At 41.2% G+C, this 25,161-nt stretch overlaps 1 protein-coding gene across 6 annotated transcripts; it reads left to right on the top strand.

Annotated features, from left to right (window-relative positions):
• The first annotated feature begins 4,252 nt into the window (after positions 1 to 4,252).
• Positions 4,253 to 24,200, top strand: NUP50 (nucleoporin 50). 6 transcript variants are annotated; one of them, XR_014227897.1, is made up of 9 exons: positions 4,253 to 4,571; positions 7,674 to 7,752; positions 8,879 to 8,962; positions 11,195 to 11,390; positions 12,691 to 13,353; positions 14,385 to 14,463; positions 15,546 to 15,664; positions 17,891 to 19,938; positions 22,065 to 24,195. XR_014227897.1 is itself a non-coding variant. In XM_082309414.1 (9 exons), exons 2-8 carry the CDS (start codon positions 7,684 to 7,686, stop codon positions 18,091 to 18,093), a joined length of 1,413 nt encoding a protein of 470 aa, XP_082165540.1. In that variant the 5' UTR covers positions 4,253 to 4,571; positions 7,674 to 7,683; the 3' UTR covers positions 18,094 to 18,103; positions 19,368 to 24,199. The 6 variants fall into 6 exon arrangements, 5 of the variants coding, with proteins under 5 accessions (XP_082165540.1, XP_082165539.1, XP_082165536.1 ...); XM_082309414.1 differs by having other exon boundaries at positions 17,891 to 18,103; positions 19,368 to 24,199; XM_082309413.1 differs by having other exon boundaries at positions 17,891 to 18,103; positions 19,313 to 24,199.
• Positions 24,201 to 25,161: the final 961 nt, after the last annotated feature.

Here is a 25,161-nt window from a genome sequence, read left to right as displayed (position 1 = left end):
AAAAATAGTGTCTATCCTAAAAACTTTATAATCTAAACCGATAATTTATATATCTATTTAAGAAGCAGCGTGAACATCACCGTGAAACTGCTCATGTAAATAAGCTGTACAGGTCCCTGACTCAGAGAACAGAGAGTACAGTATTTTGACAGTGTGTTGGAAGAAAATTAACAGAAAACCAGAAGTAAATAGGAAGACAATACAGCAATAAAGCTATTGTTTGCATAAATCACATGGGGGTTGTCCTTCGAAAGTTGTTATTTTGTATGAAAATGCTGTATGTTCCCATCCATTTCTTCACCCGTATGTCCTTTCCAAAACAGAAGTTGATACATTTTGGTGTAAGTTTGTTCATTTTAAGATTTGCACAGGCATTTTGCTTTTGACAGTTATGTTGTCACACCCATTATTTTGCTTTGCAACCAGACTGGCCTGGAGGCGTACCTGTGTATCCTCACAGTACCTTCAAATTGCTCAAAGTACACTTTAACTAAATACAATCGAAGGATAATATGGACAAGACCTCCAGAAATTATACAAAATGTAACTGAAAGATATTTGTCCTTAACCTGTAATTAAAAGTTCCAATGATGAATATCTAGCGATTTTTCCTTGGTAGCCTGTAACAACACTTAATTGTTCTTACAGAACTTCTTATGTCAACTTCTACTTTCCCTGGCTATAAATAAAGTCTATTACTACTTATGTATCCCTTCAATTGACATAAAGGAGGTTTTGTTATTTTTTTTAACAACCTGCTACATATTGGAGGACAAATTGTCCTTTACTCCCCAAATCTTCAGTTTTCTTCATCAAACAGACAATTATTTTGACTTTGCTTCATCGGTCATCTGTTCTTCACTGTTGTAATCTTTTATGATCGCATGTGGATATTTTGCACCCATCTGAAAGCTTAGTGCCCAAATGTGGACAAAATATTTCACCTGAGGGCTTGTAATTATTTGACTCTACTCATTAGTAAACTTCCAAGCCTTAATTCCTCTTAGATCATTGTAAAACAGTGCTTTTGGTCTGCTATAAACCCCCAGGCCTCCCCAGCCTGCTTCTGTTGTACCAGTTATTCCACACTTTGCATTTGTGGAGGGTCTGTTCCTTTTATTTCTGAGGTGATACACTTTTCATTTTCTTTCTGGAATTTATGAAGTTATGTGCTCATTCTCACAACTTTTTTCAGTTGCATCAGCTAAGTCACTGCCGCCCACCAAGAGGGATTTCCACTGGCCAACTGCACTTCATCTGAACAACTTATTTCTAAGTTTTCAACACTGACTGTAGTATTTCACGAAGTTGAATCTCCATTTTTATATTATAGAATGACATAAAAGTAAGATCATCCTATTCTACCGTGACCATCATAAAGACCTCAAGAAAGTGACTTCTAAAACTTTCTTTTTAACTAAATCCCTTTAAACTGTGTTTTGCAGCATTCTCTTTTTAGTGACTTTTATGTTTGTCTTTGAAACCCAACCAAGAATGGGGCTCCTCTGTGTGGCAGGCACTGCTCAAACACAGAATACTAACCCTACAGAGTTTTGCAAGCAGTGTGCTTCGTGCTTCCGTGCTTCCGAAGAGCACAGGCTAGAGTTACGGGGTATAAAACAAAGGAACAGCGAAAAAGCATAATGGTTGTATGTGCAGGGAGAGAATGAGACAATCAGGAAAAAAAAAGTCAATAGTGACTATACGGGGGGGCATGGCACAGGTAAAGGGAAACTGAGCTGAAGACAATACGAAAGAAGAAATGGGGGAAAAAACGTGACCTGGCAAAGACAGGCCAGATGAAGTCCAGTTAAAACTGCAGAATCCTCTGAATGCCTGAGGCTCTTTGCTTTCGTATTTCTGCAGCCATGCCTGCCTGCTGGAGTCTGCAGACATACAACTTTGCTTCACTGACCACTTTATCGCCTCTTTCTCCGCGGTTTCATTCTCATCTCAGCATTTTTGAGCATAGATAACCCAAAATATCTGGTAAATAGTACAGACCTCACCCACAGACACCCTTGTTTTGTATTAACGCTGAGCCTCGACACAGCTACTAGAAAGGACAATTAAAAAGTGTATATTGTTTGGGAGGGACGAGAATTGGCCATCTGAGCCAGAACTCATCGGGAGAACATCGATGTTTCTGCATTTTTAAGCAAACCCTGCTTGATTATGGTTATCTACTCATTGTTGTACTGCTATCTGCCTGGCCTTACAGAACTAACTTCTATGCAGAGGGAAAGGATCCTGGGAGGGGTACAAACAGAGCAGCCATTAACAGCTCCCTGCAACCGCAGAGGTCAGAGAATAGCCGAATACAACAATACTTACAGCCAGAATGGAAAGAGTTCTCACCACATTTCAAAGGGACCGAGTGGAAAGCAAGTGGGAAATACTAGCACCAAGGCAATCTTTAAAACTTGCAGAGGAAAAGCAACTCACTAAATAGGAACTCAAGAGAGCTTACCTGCAGAAGGAAGCAACTGTGACATTTTGGGGCTAAACATGCCAAACAACGCGAAATGCAGGGAGAAACCTCCATGGCTTAGAGAGGAAAGTCCAGGAACACGGATCTGAAACTATGAATCTTCTGGTGCGATTGGACAATAGGGTCATGAATTTTGTTAGTAACAGAGCCTTGCACATTGTTTGTGCTAACAGAAGCAAAGAGCAATTATTTTAGAAATTGAAGACTGCGTCTCTGTTACTGTAACTATGAAGGGGCAAACTGAAATGCACCCAAACTCTGGGAAAGGATAACCTTAAACTATTAGGAGCCTGCAGGAGAGCAAGTACAGGTGGAATATTTAGCACAGGTAATAGGGATAGTTCAGGGATTTTATTTTTTTAAGCAAGAGTAGAACTTTTCAAAAGGGCTACCAGATAGACAATGCAACAAAAGGCTAAAAGAGAATCTTTTTTGCATTCCTAAATTAAAGGGAATATTAAAACCACATGGAGTCACTGATGGGATCTAAACATCAATGGGATCTGAACCAGCTGAGTGCCAGTTAAATATTTAACGGCAGTCTTATTTTTGACAGTGATACTTAGGAAACATTTAATTTTGAATTCAAGACATTAACACTGGTTTATGCCATCATTATGCAGTGAGACGTTTTAAAATAGTGTATCTGAAATCCTAGGAGGGCAGGTAAAATGAGTTTTCCAAATTATTACGTGAAAACCGTTCAAAATATTTGTACATTTGATAAGGAAGAAAAACGTGGTAAAATTACATTGTTTGAAGGTTAAAACTAGGTAACACAACTGGGGAGCAGGTCTATGCCTCAGAAGTCTTAGGGTGCCAGAGAAGATAAATAATAGTGCCTCTTATCTACTGCCGAAGGGTTTTGTGTGTTTTTCCCTGCCATTTAATGAACTTCTGTGCTTTAGAAGACCAAGTTATCTATAAAGAGTTTTGTTTTTTTTTTTAATTTAGGTCAAGGTGTTTGAGCCTGCAAGCGTAGCACCCTGTCTTAGCTGTAAGCTAGCACCTAAAGACAGGGCACGAGAACTGCAGCTTTTAGGTTTACTCTGATTGCCTTTTTACTGTTACTAAGATAGTACAGGATTGCTGTACACGATGCAAAAACGCTTGGCAGTCAGTTTCCAACCTGAAACTACAGCAGAGGACGTTACCTTCTCTCCAGTCCCTTCACACTAGCAGTAATCCCACGTACTATTACACTGCGGGGAGAAAAGGCCAGGAGCGAGGCAGCAAGCGAGCTGAGGTTTTATAGGTCAGTCAGGCACAGAGCCTGGCAAACAACCGCTTCTCCCGCCTTCAGCCAGGCCGGAGCCGGCCCTGCCCCGTGAGTCAGCGGCAGCTGCGGCCGGCCGGCCGAGCGAGCGAAGGCGGCGGGTACGGCTAGCGCAGGATGCGGCCTGCCACCCAGCCGCGCCCGGCTTGGACACCCCTCCACCACAGTACGCGGCCTAATTTTGGGCCACCAAGCACCGCGGCCGCCCCCACGGTACCGGCCGCCCCCGCCGGCCGCCGGGAAAGGGGGGTGGGGGGTAGGGGGAAGGAGGCGCCGGCCACGTGACGAAAATTCGAACGGCCGGCGCGAGACCCATCCCTTCCGCAGGGAGCATGCGCCGCCCCGCCGGCCGTTGGCCAGACGAGCCCGCCCATTGGGCTGCGGCAGCCACGTGACCAGCGGCCGGCTGCCGGGCCGCCGGCTCCGCCCCTCCCTTCGCCCCCCCCCCCCCCCCCCGCAGCGCCGGCCGCGGGCGGAGGGGGCGCATGCGCGGTGGCGCCGGCCGGGGGACGGCGGCGGCCGGTTCCTCTCGCTTTTTTAAAACAATTTCTTCCCCGTCTTTCAGGAGGGACAAAATGGCGGCGGCCTGACCGGCGGGTGAAGCGACGCCGGTTGGCCGCGGAGGCAAAGGGCCCGGCCGGGGGATGGTGAGCGGGCTGCGGGCCCGGGCAGCCTGGGACCAGACTCCGCCTCCTGCCCGCCGCAGCCGCAGCCTCGGCCCCGCAGCCCGGCAGCACTGCGGGGGAGAGCCGCCCGCCCGCCCGGCCCCGCCGCCCCGCGCCCGCGAGGGGACGCCCCGTGGGGGTAAGTGCCCGCTCTCTCCTCCCGTCTTTGGTTCCCCCCGCCGCCGTCCCCGCGATCGCTCGCCCTGGTGCCTTTTCCGTGCGCGGGGGGGACGGAACACGCCGCGGGGGAGGGCCGAGGCCGGCAGTCGGCCCGGGTGGGGTGCTTAGGGCGGGCGGGCGGGCGGGCGGAGGTGCCGGCGTCCCCGGAGGGAGATCGTCCCCGTTCCCGGCGAGTCGGTGCCTGCTCCGGGCCGTGGGTGTGTGCGTCCCACCGCGGGCGGGTGGCTCCCCGCGGGGCTCCCCGCCCAGGCGCGGGCCGGCCGCTGGCATCGCCTTCCCTCAGGAAAAGCGCGTGGAGACCAAACGGGAGCGAGGAGCAGGGGTGGTCTGGCGGGAAACGGCACCCGCGGGCCTCAGGCGGGAGGGCTGCAGGCCAGAGGGATGCCGAGTAGGGAGGGAGCTCACCCTTGGAGCTGCCGGCTCCGCAGGGCCTGGTCCGCGGTGCTGGGGGGCGATGGCGTTTTGGCGAGCGGCGCCGGGGCGGGGGGCAGAAACACTGGTTTTAAAAGCGCGGCGGTGCCCTGTAGCGTGTGGGGTGGGAGGGAGGGAGGAAGTTCAGCTGTTAGAGGGGGCTGCGGCGAGGCCTTCGGAAAGGAAGCGAGCGGGACTTTGTGTCTTAAACCGAAAGAGCCTGCGCCGAAACCGAAGATCTTCGCAGAAAAGGAGAAAGGCGGGTGAGCTGCCGGGCGGCAGCCTGGCTTGCGCCGCCTCTGCGCACCCCGGAACACCGCCGGCGCTCTCGGGCTCCGTCAGGCGGCTCGGGACTGGACGGGGTCCGCCGCCCCGCCGCGCGGCTGAAGGCTTGCACGTACCATCAGAGACCCGCGACTTCTTTGGCCGCCAGGTTTTGGGCTGGGCGCTCCAGTAGCGCAAGTTTTGTAGCCTTGCGGTAGGTAGGTGATATTGTGGAGTGCGAATGTTAAAAGTCAGTCTTGTTCTCAAAATGCTGCGTTAAATAGGGCAGCTGTAGTTACTAGGTGGATTTTAGTAGTTCTAGTTCAACAAAACATCTGCATTGTGTTTTTTTTAAATAAAAAGTTTCTGAAAATACTCCCATCTCAACCTGCTCAGACCATTTGCTACAAAAACTTCTTGAAGGTTGTGAATATCAGATAGAGGTGGTTTTGTGTTTCTTCTTATTTCACAGGTTAGAAAACGTGTCTAGAATTCCCTTGCACATGTCTTCATGTATCTTAGGTTCTGTTGTCTGTTCCTGTTTGCAGTGTCGTAGAGAAATCGTGTAAACTCAGGCAGGTACAAAGAACCTGAAGACAAGGCCACCAGGTTGACCCCTCTTCTGTTAGTGGACAGCAGGCTTTCTAGTTAACGTCGTGCTTGTCATGCTTCAGTGGTTGGGTTAAGAGTGGTAATTTGATCTTCTGTGGAATCCGATGGTGTAATTCTAGGTCTTACTAGCCTTTGAGTTCTGGCTGCTGCCAAACAGATGCAATCTTGTCTTCCTTTGATTGCCAGCGTTTGCATACCCTTGTGGTGGGAAACTGGATTGGGGAGCCCATATGACTTTATAAAAAGTAATTTTTTTTTTTTTTTTCCAAGGGGTTAGATTTAAATAGTTCCCCAGTCTGCAGAGAATCGAGCAGGGCATGGTAGGACCTCTACTTTCAGGATGGTGTGGATTAGGGAGTTTTAAAGTGTTTACACAAAACGATCTTTTGTCACTGTACTGCCAAAAGATCCTAGTAACTTGACCTTATTTGTGAAGTGTGTCAGACCAAAATTCATGGCCTTGACGTGTGATCTCTGTAAGACTGCTGTGCAGCTGGATTTACTGTTCTGTTTAAAAATATTTCATCGGCTAAACAAGATGTTCTGTAACCATGTATTGTTATCATTTTCAGCTCTGAAATTCAACTATTTGTGGAAATTTTTTTTTTTTTAATCTGGCTAGGTCTTAATTACAAACCTAAGAGGGTTTTTTGATGAGTTTTAATTTTTGTGTTCGCTTGAGACTTAAATTGCTACAAAACTACATCTTTTCTTTGAAACGTTTTCATATTTAGTGTCATATGATATAGTTAGTAAAAAACCTTTTTTTCATATAAAATTTGAGTAATGTGACTTGCCAAGTCTTTCAGATACAAAATAACATAGCTGGATTCATTCTTTGTTTTTGTACACAGCTGATAAGTTGTACTTCAGTAAAATGGAAATCAGAAGTTAGAACTATTACAGACATTACTTCTCCAAAGTTGATTTTCCTTTACATTGCAGAGATAACTAGCAAAATGATGAGTGGCTACTTACAGTAATTGCTCTAAAATCCATGATACGCTTTATGTTTCCTTTGGAGGAAAAACAATCTGATTTACTGGTAATAGAATTTTTCAGATTTCTAATTAGTAATATTCTACCTTTCCTGTTTTTTGTAGGAGAGCATTGTCTTCATTCTTACCCAAGCTTTCTGTCCAGTTGCTTCAGTGGGTCCTCCTTGGTATTTATTTTAGATGCTGTAAAGCAACTTACTTTTCTCTTGCTGCTTACATGGGTATCCTGAGGCAAGATGGAGTGGAATATGGAATGTTTTAAACAGATCTTTTTTTCCATATTTTTGGGGGTTTTTTTTGCAGCCCTTCAGAATAAGTTTTAAACAGATCTTTTTTTCCATATTTTTGGGGTTCTTTTTGCAGCCCTTCAGAATAAGTTTTAAACAGATCTTTTTCTCCATGTTTTTGGTTTTTTGCAGCCCTTCAGAGTAAGTGGTAACCAGGTATACGGGTCATGGGACTGAAAGGAATTTCTGTAGCCAGCATTGCTGCTAAAGAAAACTTATCCCATAATTGAACTGCATGTTTCTATTGTTGCTTAAATTTAAGATCAAATATGGCTTATCACCACAACTTTAATCTCAAGTGCTGTTGATTGTTGTTGCCACAACAGTTGTTAGAAACACTTGGTTTTCAACTGTCGTTCCAATTTTGACCTACTTCTATATGAACTCTAATTCCCATTATTTGTTCTAAATAATACAAACGGAAGATCACTGTTGCTTAGAATTTAATTTCTGTGCAATTGATTCCATGCCTTTTTTTTTCCTGCACAGGTGTGGAAAAATGGCGAAGAGAATTGCAGAGAAGGAACTGACTGACAGAAACTGGGATCAGGAGGATGAAGCTGAGGAGGTAAGATACACATTAGATCCTCCACCCCTGCAGGTAGTAGGGTAGTTATTTACATGTGCTATCTTCTGGGCGAAATCTACAGTAAAATTGGTTAAAAGTGTAGCAATTAAAGATAATTTTATATAAGTGATTTTTTAATTTTTTTGTTTTTTAATAAAGCTTCCAATATATGCAGACCATATGGCAAAGCAGCTTTTAATAGTTAAAATGACATCAGCAGCTCAGGGGAAAAGAACTTTACATTTCTAAAGGGAACCCCAGACTTGTTAAAATGCATAATGCTTTTGAACTCTTCAAATGTGTGATGGGTATTTATTGAGGTCACAAGAAATGTGGTTTTGATTTCTTGAGATAAATTTTCTTCATGTCTCATGTCTTTTTTTTTTTTTTTTTTTTAAAGGTCAGTAATAGTTTCAGAGATATGTTAATTTGGAGTGCTTAGTTGAATGTCCCCCCACATCCAGAAGAATTAAGCAGTCAAATGATGTTTCATCTTATTGTAAAAAGATTTTCATGTTTAGTGCCTCATACTTACTTACAGCTCATGTATTACCTCTAAACAAACTGTGCTAGCTTCCGTGCTACTAAAAGTATTAAGTGTTTAGGCCTATAAGATGTTAGAAAGAAAACTGAAAGTACTCTTCCAGAAATTTGAATATAAGAAAACTTAATTTCCTCATTTATTACAGAGTAGTCATTAGCTGCCTTTGCTAATACTTGAACTATAGCAGACTGCAGGAGATTGACTTACAGCATACATCTCAATATACCTTCTCCAAACTGAAGATTGTTTGTAACAGTGCAATATAAAACAAATTAATTATTTGTCATAACAAAATTGAGATTGCATGAAGGGAAATATAATGCAGAACAAGACAGACAGACTTTTGAAAGTATCAACTAATTGTCCAAGTAGCTGGCAAGCTAATCACAGCACTATATTTTCTGGGTGTGCGTTTTTTTTGGTGGGTTTTTTTGGTTGGTGTGGTTCTTTTATTTTCCCTTACTTTTTTAGGGAGAAGTGTTACAGTTGTGTTCAAATGCTGATCTTGGCCATCTCTTCAGAATATGATGACTTTATGCATTGTGAGAATTTCATTAATGATTCTGTAACTTTTTCTTAAAGGTGGGAACATTCTCTGTAGCTAGCGAAGAAGTCTTGAAGAACAGAGCTATTAAAAAAGCAAAGCGCCGAAATGTTGGATCAGAGGTAATGTAATCGCTGAGCATTAGTGTTGTAGTTTGCCTCTTGCAAAATATGACATCTGTGCTCAGGTTTTTACTTCCTTGGGCTTGTAATATACTGTATAAAGCTGTCATTTAGAAGGTATATGCAACTAGTCAGCTCATACGTGCAAACTAATTTTTGCTTACTGTTCCATAGCAAGAATAAGGCTAGAATGAAAAATGGGTAATACTAGTATTGATTAGGTAAAGAGAGATGTGTATTTTTGAAGTGTTTCAGGCAGAGTGTTTCAGGCACAGCAACTTCTACAGATGGGTAAAATAGCATTTGAACTCCTCCAGTTTAATTCTTTGCAGAGATGGAAGCCTAGAAATGGAAAGTTACTAGTTACCCATACTGGAGGGCTGGGGGATGTCTCAGGCAGATGCTAAATAAGTAAAAGCCAAAATACTAAGCTGATCTGAGAATGAAAAAGATGTCTTTTGTTAAGAATGCTGCTACTTCTTTTTTCCCCCTGTGAAGAGCTTTAGTGCCACCTACTCTTTGCAGTAACAAACTGAAAATTGAAAGGAAGTTGGCCTTTGTTGCAGGTTTAGTCCCTGTGAAAGCATTAACTCAGTCCAACCAAACTGTAGTCCTTTCAAAAATCCCCATCAGACGCTTTGCCATATATATCTTGCTGTGAAACACTCTTTCAACAGGGCATGCACCGTGTTAGAAACAGGACAGAAACTTTACCTGTCACTCAAATTGCTTTTGGATTGAATGGGACTAGGCACAATTAGGGGCTAGCTAGTTTTCTCCTGTGCTTCTGATTTTCCTTCTGCTGTCCAAGCAATGTAAATGAGGAAGCTGTCCTATCCCACTTTGGCCTATGGTAGTTTTAACCACAAATGTGGTAGAGAATGCAGTTAATTAAAGGATTGTACTGGCAAGAGGTAAAAATAAACCACAATTTGAACAGGAGGAGGGATTCAGGGGCAAATGGAATGGGAAAAACACAACTGGCTGAGAAAGGGGACCAGATGATTGTAGAAGAAACAGTCAGGAGGCTGGGAGTCAGCTGTTAAGAGATCAAAGCTGGAAGAAGAGCTAGGATAAGCTGGGCAAAGTCTAAAAAGCAGAAGAGATGGCAGGACAGCTGAGGCTGCATAAGAAACCTGTGAAATATTTACAAAAAGGTAGGCTTGAAATGTATTGATGTTCCTAAATGGAGCAAGCAGAATGCTGCAAAGAAAAAGACTGCAGTTTAACTTGAATGCCCAGAGAGAGAGGTAGGTAGGACTGATCAAAGAGAGACTGAATAAAAACAGCTACCTGGAAATGAGAAACAGAGGGCTGAACTGGAAACGGTAAAGCACAAAGGGAAACAAAAAGAGCCCATACCCACAAGGCCAGATACTGGAATAGAACCTAAAATTGGTAAGTTTTGCTATTTCTTCAGTGGCAAAAACAGATAAAACTTGGAAGCAATTCTCCTTTTCCTCTGATGGCTTTCCGGAGACATTGAAAGTCCACTTCCAGTAATAAGTGCTCATTACCTCAAAAGACATTATATGTGGTACTTAAAAGTGGCAGTGCCTATTTACATGTTAATCACTGTATCTTTTAAAAACATGTAAGAAACTATACCATAAAATAATATGGTGCTGAACATTATCTAGTGTTCAGAACTAGGTAATTAAAAGGCTGCAGAAAGCATACATGTTATGTTATCAAGTACAGTCTATCTTTGCTTCTCCCATCAGTCACATTGGAATATTTTGGGTTTATTTTTTTATTTTTATTGTTTTTATTTTGGGCACTTAAATATTACATAGGTGACTACAAAGTATGCTGTTTTGATGAGTGGCTTGAAGTGCTGGACTCTAACTGTGGTTGTAAATGCTAAAAGTTGCTGAAAATAAGCCTGCAATTATATATTGCTATGTAATTATTTAAAGAAAACAAGATGCTATGAATGTCTAAATAGGTAGTCAAACACATCCGCTGCTCTGAACAACTGCCATGTATCCACTTCCTAGATCTAGTTTATTTTCATACCGAACATCTGAGTCCTTTAGAAATAGTAGCAGTATGTGTCATAAGGAAGCTATTGACTTTGTTTACATAGCTGACTTAGAATAATACATGAAATGATACACTGTACCGGGGTAAAATAAATGGAATATTAAGTGGGGATAGAATTTTTGTAGAGCAGATGTGTGTAACTGGTTGTCTCCCCCCCCCCCCCCCTTTTTTTTTTTCTCTCCTCAGTCTGAAAGTGGAGGAGCTTTTAAAGGGTTTAAAGGCTTCATACTGCCTTCTGGAAAAGGAGGAGGTGGCTTCAGCGGATTTGGTAATGGTGCAGGAATAAAGCCTTTAGAAGGGCTTTCTAATGGAAGCAGTAGTGTCTCTAGCACTCCTTCTTTCAGCAGTTTAAAGACCACCTCTGAAACACAATCACCATTTGGTAAGTTTTAAATAAGCATACATACTTATCAACAAATTCAGCCATAAAATTTGTAGGGTTACTTTAATAGTGAAAAAACAAATTCAAACAACCCTGTAGTTCTGTTTTAAAGTTTTGAGGCTTCATTCCTCCTGGTAAGATTTCTGAAAAACGTTTTAGACTGCAGAGGGGACACGTTATCAAATGCGTGCAGTTTGAAGATGTGGAATCTAAATTCGTATTTGATCTAATACTGCACGTAAAAGCTTTATAGGCACAAATGGGAATGGAAGACGTTGGCATAAGACACTCTCCGAATAGTATAAAACGGCTGATAACATGTTCCAGTTAAATAATCGTCCCAGTTATCTGAATTTAATTAAAAAAATGCTAATGGAAAATGTCCATTTAGTGGGACTGCAGTTTCTTTTGTGTGATTTTTTTTAAGGTCTTGTTTCTGTATTTTTTGCAGTTCTTGGTAAATACATGCTGCATAGCTAAAGTCCTAACCTTTTTTCCCCTGTACATCTTATATTGCAAACAGTCTTCCTAGAATTTTATCTCTTATATTTATACCTACATTTTAAGACACTTGAGGTATTTTGGCAAATCTAACTCTAGTCTCCTGCTTTGGTAGCCCCTGAAGAATATTAGTTCTATCCCTTTGTGTTGGAGATGCAGAAATGTTAACCATGCCACCGTGTTTTAGAGTCAGCATGCCACAGAACAGAAATGGTGGAGTTTGGAGTTTAGAGTAATTTAGATTTCAGTGAGCTTAACGAAATTAGGAGAAACTTAAATATTTAATGAGGATTTTCTTAATTTGCTTCTTATGGTTTTTATATGGAAACCACTCAGAAATGTGCAAAATCGTGGGCTAGCATGTTCAAGACTTTTTAAAAGCACAAGTAGCAAGAGATAACTGAATATTTTGTTTTAATAACTGTTACAGCATGGTAAAGCTTGAATTAACATTTTGGGGGTTTTGGTGAACTACAAAACTTCTATTTTTTTTAAATGTTACTCTGTAAGATTTCTTTGGATTTTTTTTAATGCAACTGTGTGCTCCATCTACTTTGGCTATCCCTGAACTAACTTACTTGTCTAAACTTAGTGAGCTTAGATCTGTTTCATAGCATTGTCTGTTGACTTCACCGCAGTATGTGGTACACGGTGTTGTGATAAAAGACAAGGTACCTAACTGAGCAAGAATGAGTGATTTGATAAAGAAATATTGAAAACATTTAGTTTAGGTTTTTATGAGAACTGTGCTCTCTAGGGGGGGGAAAAAAAGTTCTAAACCATGTTTTTCTTCTAATAGGATCCACAGTGTCAAATGGTCCTACTACTACTGCATTTACCGAGAAAAAGGCTGCAAGCCCAAAAGCTAACGGTGGCAGTCAACCGTCCTCATCTGGCTATGCTCAGAGTAAAGTTTGTAGCTCTAGTGTTTACCACAAACAGTTAGCAGCTTTAAACTGTTCTGTGCGTGACTGGATAGTTAAGCATGTAAACACAAACCCGCTGTGTGACCTGACGCCCATCTTTAGAGACTATGAGAAGTATTTAGCAAATATTGAACAGCAACACGGAAGCAGTAGCGATAGTGGCTCTGAAAACGAAAGCAACAAGACACCTGGCTCTCAGTCTGTTTCTGCATTTGGGAATTCAAAGCTACAGCAAGGAGCAACTTTTTTGTTTAACAACAACAAAACTGAGGATACCTCGGACAAAAAACCTGAAGCTGCATGTGAAAAAAAGGACCCATCGTTAGGAGCTACATCAACCGTCTCATTTAATTTTGGCAAGAGTGTCGACAGTTCTGTTTTGGGTTCCCTTGGTTCAGGAACACTTAGTAGTTTCTCATTTTCTCCTGGGAATTCAGGTTTGTTTGGAAAAGACGCAAACCAGGCTAAGGCTGTCACTGCAGTATCCACCAATGTATTGGAAGCTCAGACAGAAAGCGGCAGTAGCGATGATAAAGGTAAATTGTATTTAAAACTGATCTTAATGGTAAGCTCTGAATGTATGTGACTTAAGAATACTGCAAAGATGCAATAATACTAAGTTGAACTAGATCATAATTGTTCTTGAGTTTGAAAGGGCAAAACTGTACCACTAATGCGGAAATATCAGTCTTGCATACTGTTTAAGTATAACTAAAAGTATATGGCTATCAAAACCTATGTATTTGCCAGATTTGTACTTTCTGTCAGATTTATACTTTCTGTAATAGAATGTAATTCTTTAGCTGAATACAAAACTTGAAATGACGAAATTTAAAGCAACTGGTATGTTCATCTTTGAGCCTGCAGGACATTTCAATCCTGCTGCTTTTCCCAGTAGATTTATCAAGAGATCCCTCAGTAAAATGCATCAGATATGAAACAATTTCATACGTCTTTCTTACAAGACTGTAAGGCCAATAAAGTTGCATAGTACCTGAAAGTTTTACTCTGCTATTTAGCTAAGCTGGGTACAGTAAGCTGATAGAAATCCTAGCAGTTGAGGGACTGAAAAGGCGTAATCCTGCCACTCTCTCTTGGCTGTCATTCCTGCAACTGATTACCCTTCCCCCAAAGCAAATTTGGCTGTTGGAAGCATTTATTATGCTTTACTTGGACTCATTTGTGGAGACTATTCTTTGAAACGTTATAACTGTTTTCCCCCTGACAGACAGTTTTGACTTAAACTTAACTTGTTTGACTTCTTAAGCTTTGCATTTTTTACTTTTGATTGATTGGTGGGGGTTGGGTATTTTCATCCCATTTAAATTGAAGAAGAGCATAAAGTTGCTTGAGGGGTGTGGCTGAATGAAAAGAAACATAGACTACTTTTCTGTAGCTGCAGCTGCTTCAGAGCCCACACCGATTGCTAAAATACATTTAAATCATTGACGGGCTACGCATGTATATGTCAAATATAGCATGCATAAACTAGCTCTAATACAATGCCAAAAATACCTTCCAGATGATATGCTCACAACATTAACGTATTAAAACTTTTTATTTAAAGGAGGAGAAGAGGAGGAAGAAGAGCCACCAAAAGTAATTGTTAACGAAATAAAAGAGGATGATGCTTTCTACTCGAAGAAGTAAGTGACTTTAACTTGGAATAGTGAATAGAATCATAACTTTGAGAATAAAATTCATACCTACATACTGCTGTTCTTCACCACTGCAGTGCATAATCAATGACGTATACGTTCTTGACTTCCTAGTTAATAAAGCTTGTTAGGAAGCCTTGTAGAATATGAAGTTACACTTGTAAAAAAGTTAATTACAGACAAAAATGTGCAAGATTTTACTAAAATTCTTGTGTATCTTGGACACAGCACTGATAGCTAGTTTGTGTTCTACTTGTGATCAGTTATTTTACAAATGAAGATGTTTCTGCCTTCATCAGGTTTTGTAAGTTTAAATTGTAGGGCTTGTCCCACAGAAATAACATACTGTACTTCTGAAAAATCAGTCAGGTGCTCAGCTATTTGCATAGCCTAAAATAAAACTCTTCAGTTGGAAAACGCTGATTAGTGTATGAAGGAGTGAACAAGTTGTACTTCTGAGTTCAAAGTGAGACTACCTCTACTAGAAGCAGTTTTTCAAAGCATGTTCAGTAGTCCAAGTAATTGCACATCTGCTTCATATCTAGCACAGAATTTGTCCCGCTACAAAAAGTCATCTGCTTTATCTTAGAGAAGGTATGTGTTAATTTATGAAGAATGGCATTAGGTTTCTTAGAGCTTCACTTAAAAAAATGTTTCTAAATTTTACATAAAAGTCCTAGTACAACTTCAGAATGATTCAGCAAGTTCTTATGGTTTTGTAATTAGTGTTTTTGAACAGTAGCTTACAGTTATTACTCCTTATACATCCTGAGTACAGGTTGCTGTGCATTTTATTTTTCCCTGAAAGTAATACGTTTGTCATTTCAATACTGACAGAAATAATTAACAGATAGTACTTCCAGTTCAGAAAGTTAGCACATGAAACAAGGTCAAGAAGAATAAAGATTTATGCTACTCACAGGATGTTAACTCCTGATTATTGTTAAACTATTGATTTACTGTGAGTCAGATATATACACATATATATATGTGTGTGTGTATTTGGGAGATATCTTTGTATTTAATCTCTACATACCTGCACAAACATTTTTTTTTTCTTTTTTGCACAGGTGCAAACTATTCTACAAAAAGGATAATGAATTTAAAGAAAAAGGTGTAGGAACATTACATTTAAAACCAGCAGGAAATGAAAAAACTCAACTCCTAGTCCGAGCAGATACCAATTTAGGTAAGTAACTTTCTTCTAGTAGCAAGTGTGTTGTGAAATTCCCTGCTAAGCATTAGGGGTTTTTTTGTTATGCAGCATAACAGACACAATTAGTGAAAACCTTTCTACTTTTTTTGACTAATTTCAAGTATTGAACAGGCAATTGGATGCCTCTAATGAGCATTACAAAATAGCGCACATGAAGCAGTGCAAGGAAATAAAGGGTGATGGTGTATGTTTGGGTATTCCTCCCCCTGTCCCCCCTTAATAGCTTTTCTCCACCCCTGACTTGCTGAGTGGCTTTGAAGTGTGGCTTAAGATCCACAATGAAGTGTACGTCTATCGGGTGTGATGAATGAAGAGCGACAAATTTTGTGCTAAGATGCAGGCCAGCTGTCGTTTGCCTGCAGTTCATCCTGAATGTGTAAATAGTTGGCCACGTAGGCAGACATCCGTTGTACTTGGGGGTAAAGCGAGCATGATACAGAACAGGCATGCAGGATTTTGCTATATGCATTGCTCTTAAAAATGCGTGCTGAAGTCCAACTGTTGAACTGCATTTTAGCTAACTGCAGTTGGACCAGAAATGGTAGGTTGACTCTACGGAATTAGAGTAAATTGTAGTGTGATAGCTCCTCGGAATATGCTCTGAGATGAACGTTAACACATACAGCCAATTAAAGAGAAAAAAACCCAACTGTTTCTTTGCTTTTAGAAGTTAGGGAGACTTGATGTGTTAAAGTTTTTAAGGTGCAGTGTTCTGGCTGAAGAGTGTTTACACGCTCAAACTCTGCAAATCCATGTTTTGATATCCATTGTTGACAAACTTTGCTACAACAGACTTTAAACAAACTTGCATGTGGGGTTCACATGCACTTGACAACTTCCATAAAATAGAATAAATATTATGCTTACAGAAGACCTGAGGACTAAAGCCGTGCTGCGCTGTAGGCCATTGGCAAATCTCACCTCACTTACAGTTTATAGCAAGTCCATATGAAGCCTCTGCAGGCCTGTTGGGGGCAGTTTTCAAATACCTGGTGAGACTGGGACTCCTGTGTTAGTCGCTTCCAAATCATTAACTTCTTTCCGTGGGGACAAGGCTTGCCAGATAAAGGGCAGTTCTTAGCAATAAAACTGAAGGCAGATGTATGGCGGAGCTGTCAGTGCTTTCAGCATTTCCTTGGGGATTTGAATCTGTTGAATAGAGCAGATGAAAACTTGGTCTCTCCAAATTACCTGCTCTTTAACCCAAGTCTTGATTTTCACTCAGCTGATGCTAAGTTTTGATGATGTTGATTTACGTTCCCTCTACCTTCTCCTGAGGTGATGTATCAGGAAATCTTTCCTTTTTCTTCAGCTCATACACTAAGACATTTCAGCTTGGTCTTTCCAAGCACTGGTTTCTAGAAGCTGCTGCAGTCATAGTGATGCACACTTTCCTTTTTGCTATCTTCACACAGTGCTATAATCCTTTCCTAAAATCTCACTGTGTTGAAAAACTGCCCTGGAAAGGAAGGCGAAGACTGACTTTCCCCTAAATACTACTACCGTGTTCTGAACTATTTACCAGGTTTACAAAATGCGTGCATCTTCTGTGGAAGCAGATTGGAGTTTGTTTGCAACTGTTTAATAGACCACTAATACTGAAGCTGTCAAACTCACTACATAATTTAACAAGTTGACCTAGAGCTGTTAATAGTAGTAACCCGGTGGTAGCCCACATCAGATGTGCTGTATGATTTGAGGATACAAAGCACTTATTCTACCATAGTTTGCCCAATTTTAGATTAACATGTCTGTATGTACGGTAAAGCTAACTTTTTGCTTCTGCTTATGAACTGTGCTTGGTGGTCAGAACGAGTAACTTGCATAAGCATAAACTAAGCCCTGTGACCCGAGTCCTCGTTTGCTGCTTCTCCCTCGTCCCCTTCCCTTTTTCCTGTGTGTCCCTACTATAATTTGATATTCTTCAGACTCCTCCCTTTAAAAAAGGAGGACGCACTACAGAGATTTCCTCATTCCTAATGAGGAAAGAAATCTGTGAGAACAGTGGCCATGAGCAGATGCTTAGGGAAGAATAAGACAAGCATATGTGACACTTGTGAATTGCCTTCCTTCCAAACACAAACTTAAATCCCTATTTATTATTACTTAAATCCCTATTATTAGTAAGTATACTAACATCTGTATTGCAGTAAAAGTTGAAAAATGGCTAATTGTAATTTTTTCCCTCCTCATATGCAGGAAACATACTGTTGAATGTTCTAATTCCACCCAAGATGCCATGTACAAGAACCGGAAAAAACAATGTTCTTATAGTTTGTGTTCCTAATCCACCGATTGATGAGAAGAATCCAGCTGTTCCTGTCACTATGTTAATAAGGGTGAAAACAAGTGAGGATGCAGATGAGTTGCACAAAATCTTACTGGAGAAAAAGGAGGCTTAAATAAGTTGCAGTGAGTGATTTGAGGAATTATTGCCAAACTGCTGCTGCTCTTTTTTTTTCTTCCATAACCTCACTTGAACACTTAACTCTTTACTCTGATATTAAGAACTGTTATAGGAATTATGGAAAAATTCTGTGAGGAAAAGCTAAACTAGCTAATAAAAGCTTTAATAGAACACAAGCGCTGGACTGTGCTCCCTCATTTTTCAATATCTAAATGCAGGACCTCTTCTGGATAAAGCACATTGATTTAGATTAAAGCATATGTTTTTAACACAGGTCGATTCGACCGAATGGACTGAAATCAGAGTACAAAAATACGGTACCAGAGCTTCCTCACAGACTGCGGTGCAATGCAACAGCCTCCTGTTTTGAGAAGGGAGGATGTTTAACTGTTGAAACTGTTTCTAGGCTCCAGATTTTTAATTTTAATTGGTCTGTCATATTCTGGTGAGACTAACTTTTCAAACTGTCGGTGACAACAATGTACCCCAACAACAATGATACTATATATTGTACTGTGTTTTAACTCTTACAGACTCGTGTGCTTTTGGGACTCGGAGACTGCACCTCCAGCTACTTAAAAGAAAAATTGCTTGCGTAGTCTTGTTGACAGTAGTGTTTCTTAGAGAAGAACTATCAATTCTGTTCTTACTGTAGCAACAAGCTAATGATGTGCAATAGTACAAGCAGACAACTGGAAGACTGTTTATCTTGGATCAGAACCACAGCTGGCATTCGCCGACTTCTGACAAGTCAGAGGCAAAGGGTTGCGCTTCCATGATGGTCCCTCCGAGGGATTCCTCCCTAGGCCCAAAACTGAAACCCAGCAGAGGCAGAGTTGTCAATGTTGTACTTGTCCTGCTACTAGTACTTTTATGAAGATATCTCTTTTCACAAGGAAACTTCAGGATTTTTATAGATCTTTATATTGCCTCTAGCCATTACCAAGAATACATGCCTAAGTGTGTGTCAGGAATTCTTCCCGTGTACTGAAGCTGCTGTGCATTACATTAAGTAAAGCAGTAGTTTGCAGCTTTAGGACAAGCTTTCTGTTGCAAAAGTAGGGAGCATTGGGTTAATTTATAACTTAGTTTTCAGCTGTGTGAATTAATTAACCGTGTGGCAATAACTTGTGGATTAGAACATTGTTCTGTTCTCGGTTTCCATCTCAACTTTATCAGACCTTGTTTGGTTATTTAATCCTTTTCTTTTTCAGATCTTGTTTGCTGGAAACTCCTTCCCTAATAATTGTTTTTCTGCTTCGCTTCCAGCTCTGGAAACTGTCCAAGAGCTAGATGTTAATGTTAAACTTGAACTGCTCTGATCTGTCACGCTGACCAGCTCTGGGGAGATGGAAGAAACATGCCACCTGTCTCTGGCTAATGCGGCGCAGAGGAAAAAAATCCCATTCTTTAAGAAAGCGGCATGATGCCGTTCCCTCAGGGGACCTGGAAATCCACAACAGTGGCATCCTGTGGGTGGGGAAGAAGTAGTAGCACCGTTTGATGAGATGCAGCACATCTCACTGGCTCCCCACTGCTCTCTGGGGGGGACCAACGGCTGCCTGTAGGCCTCATTCACCGCACAATTCAGGTTATGGCCTTTTTTCCCCCGCCTCTTAACTAAAAGGAGGAAAAACTTCATGGGATCTATAGCCCTCTTGACCAAAGCTCAAAAACAAAGGCCTTTGCTCACATTTCAGCTACACTGAGGTCACAGGAATTGCATTTTTAACACTCGAGCGTAAAGGAACCTTTAGATAAGATTTCAAATATTATTTGAAATATAAACTGGTGCCTTTTTTTTTTTTTTTCCATCTGGCTCGGTACTTAACCATTAAAAGTAAGTGACATTACTTTCCTCAAAATACTGTGCTTTTTTTTTTTTTTTTTTTGTTTAAATGAAAAGTCTTGCTGATACCTACATTGGAGGCCAAAAGCTGAAGGCTTGCATGTTGATTGTGTACGAGTGAAAAGCAGAACATTACCTGAAAGTTGATTACAGGCTCAGGTTTATCGTCCAAGGGCTCAGTTAATTTTGCATTTGTCGTTTGAGTGTAGCGTCTTAAACACGTCTCCACGCAGAAAGGTTTACAGGCTGGAGCGGCGGATGTGGTAAGCGGATTTGTTACGCATCCCGCTTTAAGAGCAACTCCGTACAGACTGTACCAGTGGTCCGGGGTTTGTGTTTGCTTACTCCCGAAAGCTCACGGATATAGAACTGTTTCTTCATCCATTGAAACGTGGACCAATTAACTCCAACAAGTGAGAGAGAAACCCGACTTCCTACGTATCCTTAGGATTTGCCTGCGAGGGGAGGCAGGCCTGGGGTTTTGCACACACGCACGGGTTTGGCCCAGTTCTAAAGCTGGCGGACTGAATAACGGCTGTGCGCCTCCGCCGTCTTTTCAAGGGCAGGCGTTCTGACGGCGAGCACAGAGTGTAAGGGGAAAAAAAGTAGAATCATAATAAATTGTGTTGGAAAAATTAAACTTCACAATATCCATGGTAGCAAATAATATCTTCTGTTAGCTGTGGGAAAGACTAATTGAGATGAGAGATCTTAATTCTTTAGCATTGTACGTATTTATCAGTAAAGCTAGGGGAAGGTATATAATAGGAATCTCGTGTTGATTAGAATGTCAAATATATGCATAAACGTACGATTTTAAACATTTTACGTGGGGAAAGTTGCCACTAAAAGAACAGGGAAGAATTTTACTGCAAATTAGAGATTTTTAATCCGCATAATTCATAGTGACCCTGCAAATATCTGGACTACGAAGCAGGAGAAGTCAGTCATACACCTCTCACTTGGCGGTCAGTTACAAAGCACAACCCTTCTCCAGTACTGTTACAAAAACAAATTGCTGATGATGCTTCAGTTTCTAGTTAAGAAATATTAGAATACATAAATACTGTAAAAGGCCAGAGATTATTACGTAGAAATAAAGACCTAAAATGAGTTAAAAGCAAAAGTGGAGAGCATGTGCCTTCATAACAAAGTGGCACGTGCTACACAGGGAAGGAATTTTGATCAGAATTCCAACCTAATGAGGCATTCCTGTACCTTGGTAGGTACTTAATATATTTAACAGCTGGATATCAGAGACCTGATGTTAGAGGTGCAAGTTTCCTCCCTAATTTGAGTTAATGCCTTCACTGTTTCAGCTGTACGTAGGTGTTGGAGCGTCTTACGGATCACGCATTCTTCCTTCTGCTGCAATTTTGAAGTTTCAGCTGCTTAGAAATCTTTCCTTTCTCTCTCACCTCCCCAAAACAGAAAATTAAGATCTCTGCTTCTTTTAATTATCAGACTCATCTGTAAGGGAGATGATTACAGTTGGTTTGAGTTTTATTTTAAAACATTAAATTGCTATATGCAGGGTGGTTTTTTTTTGTAATGTACTTAAAATTATCTATTTGGGAGCACAACAGCGTGTCCCTATAATCCCTTTTGGTTGATGGATGTGAAAGTTTAAATTAAATTTACAGTTCAAATGAACATGTTGTAGAAAGTAAAGCAATTAGGAGGTACGCTTCATTCTTACCAACTTCAGTTGAGCTCCCTTTGCAGCACTGTAACGTTTAAAATGTCCTTAAAGACTTTCTTTCTGATGCCTTAACTTATTTGCATTTGCTAAAATTTTGTAGCTGGTGCCTGTGTGCAGAAATTAACTGACATTAAACAATTTCAAGCGGCATGAGCTAGTATAAATCCAATGAAAATGCTGAATGTGACGATTTGTTAATTGTTAATAGATTTCAAACGGCTCTGAATTTTTCAGTGGATACTTAAGTTTTGCATAACTTGTCATGTATGGTGTTTTCATTAGTTCTAATACATTGAGAAAGTGTACAAAAATCCATGGAAAATGTGAATAAATGAATGGGAGAGAAGCGTCTCGTGTGTATCACCTTCCCTTTGAGTGTTTAACACTGTATTAATCAAATGAATTTTACAATCAGTTGCTTGCAGGTGAGCTCCTGCCTAGCAGATCCCGCGCACGGCCGTCCTGCTGCGAAAAGGAGCAGTGTCCGACTCTGCCCCTTCCTCCAGCTGGCTTTGAAACCCGTCACGTTGCGTAGAGCCACTTCAGGAAAAATGCTCTCTTCTTGCAAGGTCAGTGAGCCGAATCAGCTCAGAGGGAGGAGCGAGGGCTGCCTTTTACTGGAAAGGGAAAAGCTACTTCTTATGTGCTAAGAGAATGACTGGAGATCGACCTCTCAAAATCCCTCCACCGGAATACTGAAAGATTTAAGAGCAAAAGTAATCTGTGTTTGCCTGAGGACATACGTAGAAGTTATTTTAGATCTAACCTAAAACCACTCTCCTAAAGCCAGGCCACAAAGTGATTCTTCTCTTCAATGGTTTGTGACAGTTTGGCAAATTAAAAAAAAATAAAAATAAAAAAAGGCAAATAAAATCAAGGCAGACTTGTCATGACAAGTGTAGATCATCTTTCCAATGCACCATGAACCGCTGAGACCATGAGAGCGCCTGGCATCCCACTGTACTTTCTGCTGTTGGCCACTACCTTCATTCTGTTTATGGTTCTGGAGCTATCCGCTGTATGCCCACAAACGGGAGCTGCTTCTTGCACGAGGATGCAGTTAATGGTTAGCAAAAATTATCTCGACATCGCCCCATCATCACTCGCCCCAATTACAACAACCGAGAAAACCAAGAGCCTGTGTTCCATTTTCAAGGATGCAGTTGTTGCTATCAACAGAGCGCCACATTTCTTTCTACCAGTACTTTTTTTTTTTTTTTTTTTTTTTTTCTTAAAACCCCACAACTTCATGCACTTCAGATGTTGGCATTATTCCACACTTTGGACATCTCTTACTTCCTTCTACTTAAAAAGACAGGCAGCACTGCTTGCACAGTCTCCCCAGCTTTTGGCAGCCATAAAGAAAAGAAAGCAAAGTAACAGTTCTCAGGAGCAGAATGAGCTTATCACTCATTTCAGGCTGGGGCAAGCTAGAACATCTAATGCTTAACGCTTTGTGAATCCCCAAAGACTTTAGCACTTGCACAACAGGAAGGGGCAAAAGTAACAGCGCAAGAGACAGCAAGCGCTGAACATCCAGACTAAGAAAATGCAACGCTCCAAGAACAGTCGGCATTAATCAGAATCAGTCCCTTTCCCAATCCAGCAGGAAAATGCCCCTCACAGCAGACTGGTTACAGCAACCGAGTCATACAGAAGTCAGAACTGGTTGATCTGAAAAGCACATCGAGTATAAGCTAAAGGCTATGTACGTGTCATCGGCTAGGAAAATAGTGAAGATGACAAGTAAACTTGAACCGTGATCCAAACGATGCATCAACAGACAGGTTACCCGCTGTAATCAGTCTCCTACTAAAGGCAAAACTGAAAGCCAGATGAAGAGCAACAGCCAGCCAAGTAATTTTGAGTAGCGTAGCCTTACACGTGACACTTGAAGCTGTGAATGAGTTCAGACTCAAAGTTTGGTAAACAGCTTGCTTTGGTAAAATACTTGCTTCATAGAAAGGTCATAAGACAGACAGACAACTGAAGTTTAGGCGGAGAAGTGCGACAAACTTCTTTGGATATTCAGTAGACGACGACTTGATTACAAACCTCTGCACGACTGCACAAGTTACAGTATGTGACGGTGTGAGCACCCGTAGCTGACTGACCTGCACGAAATACAGGAGGAGCGGCACACAAGAATCAAAGGCTACACAAGATGAGCAAAGAGGTGGAAGAAGAACGTACATTGTTTGAAGTAGTCATCGATACACTTATCCAAGGTTCTGTTAGGGTAGTATACTGCTTGTTTTTTTAAGGCATCATGCTAATTTAGAAAGTCTTACTTGCATCTGAATATATTATAATAAAAATAAACATTCATCATCATCAGTTTAGTGGGTATTACTATTAGGAACATCATAACCTTCACTGAGAGGTAGCGCAGAAATGGATCATCTCCGGGAGTCGGCAGAGGCTTTGAAGATACACATGGCATTTGCCTGCTCAGGCAGTACCACTGAGTAAAAAGTCTCTGACTTTGGTTTACTACCTTATATCATAGATAACATAATACGGTGCGAAATTTTTTGTCTAAATTATGGTCAATGCTAGTTTTAGAGCCCTACCTGAACTGGTGGGCACTCACGGCATCCTTCTTACCTGCAAATGGTAATTCTGTTGACTGCAGTTCCAGGGACAACTTGCAGGTGGTTTCTCCATTGTAAAAAGCAAATTCCTAACACTGAAGAGAAAACGGTAGATCATATACCAAATTTAATTACGTTGGTGGTTTATGAAATAAGTGTTTCCTTACCTTTACAACGAAGTCAGAAATTACTTCTGTAAACAATCGCCTGTGCTGATCTCCTTATGTGCTGGGCAGCTTAACCATGGAGCTCCTTACCAGGAAACACGCAGTTCAGAATTCTTGCTGAGAAGGAAACTTGAATAACAACTCTTCTTGCTCCTGGATGCTACATCTGTCACTCTCATCTTCAAAGCAAAACCTGGTCTGACACTTGCAGTGATCAGCAGGGCTGGACGAGTGGGTTCTGCCAATCTTCTTGTCCTTCAGGAGCAAAGGAATGCCTCTAGACTTGCTGCAGGCTTAACGCATTCTCTAAGTGACATGGGGTTTTGATGAACACAGTGGTTGCATCTGAATTAAAGATTGAGTATGAGACTTTGAAGAGTCTGTAGAGTAGTAAACTGCTTTTGCTAGATTTCGCCAGCAATATTGCTCCAGCAGGAAAAGCAGAACCATACCCATAAACACCCTTTTATGTTGGGGGGAGATGTGAGGCAGAAGAGCACGGGTTGAATAATCACATATTGTGAAATACTCAGTTATGAATAACCAGAATCAACTGAATGTTGGCATAAGCAGATAACAGGGAAAACATTAAAGCAGCTGGAACTAACACTTTGAGACAAAGCTTTTTTTAAATGTAGGTGGTCTCCACTGATCTGTGCAGGGTGACTTGGTCTTTTTGAAAATTATCAGCCAGCTCCATCCATTTCAACAGGGTTTTGAAAGTGTTTATTCCCATCTTCGGTTAACCAAT

Source organism: Platalea leucorodia (assembly GCF_965183815.1).
Source record: "Platalea leucorodia genome assembly, chromosome: 4".
Lineage (NCBI taxonomy): Eukaryota > Metazoa > Chordata > Aves > Pelecaniformes > Threskiornithidae > Platalea > Platalea leucorodia.
The sequence above is the reverse complement of the archived record's forward strand: the minus strand, read 5'-3'. Positions and strand labels throughout refer to the sequence as shown.

Coding starts and splice junctions, on each gene's coding strand:
- NUP50 (XM_082309410.1), top strand. CDS start 7,684: ATGGCGAAGAGAATTGCAGAGAAGGAACTGACTGACAGAAACTGGGAT. Junction 7,753..8,878: donor AGGAGGATGAAGCTGAGGAG/GTAAGATACACA, acceptor TTTTTCTTAAAG/GTGGGAACATTCTCTGTAGC. Junction 15,665..17,890: donor CCGAGCAGATACCAATTTAG/GTAAGTAACTTT, acceptor CCTCATATGCAG/GAAACATACTGTTGAATGTT.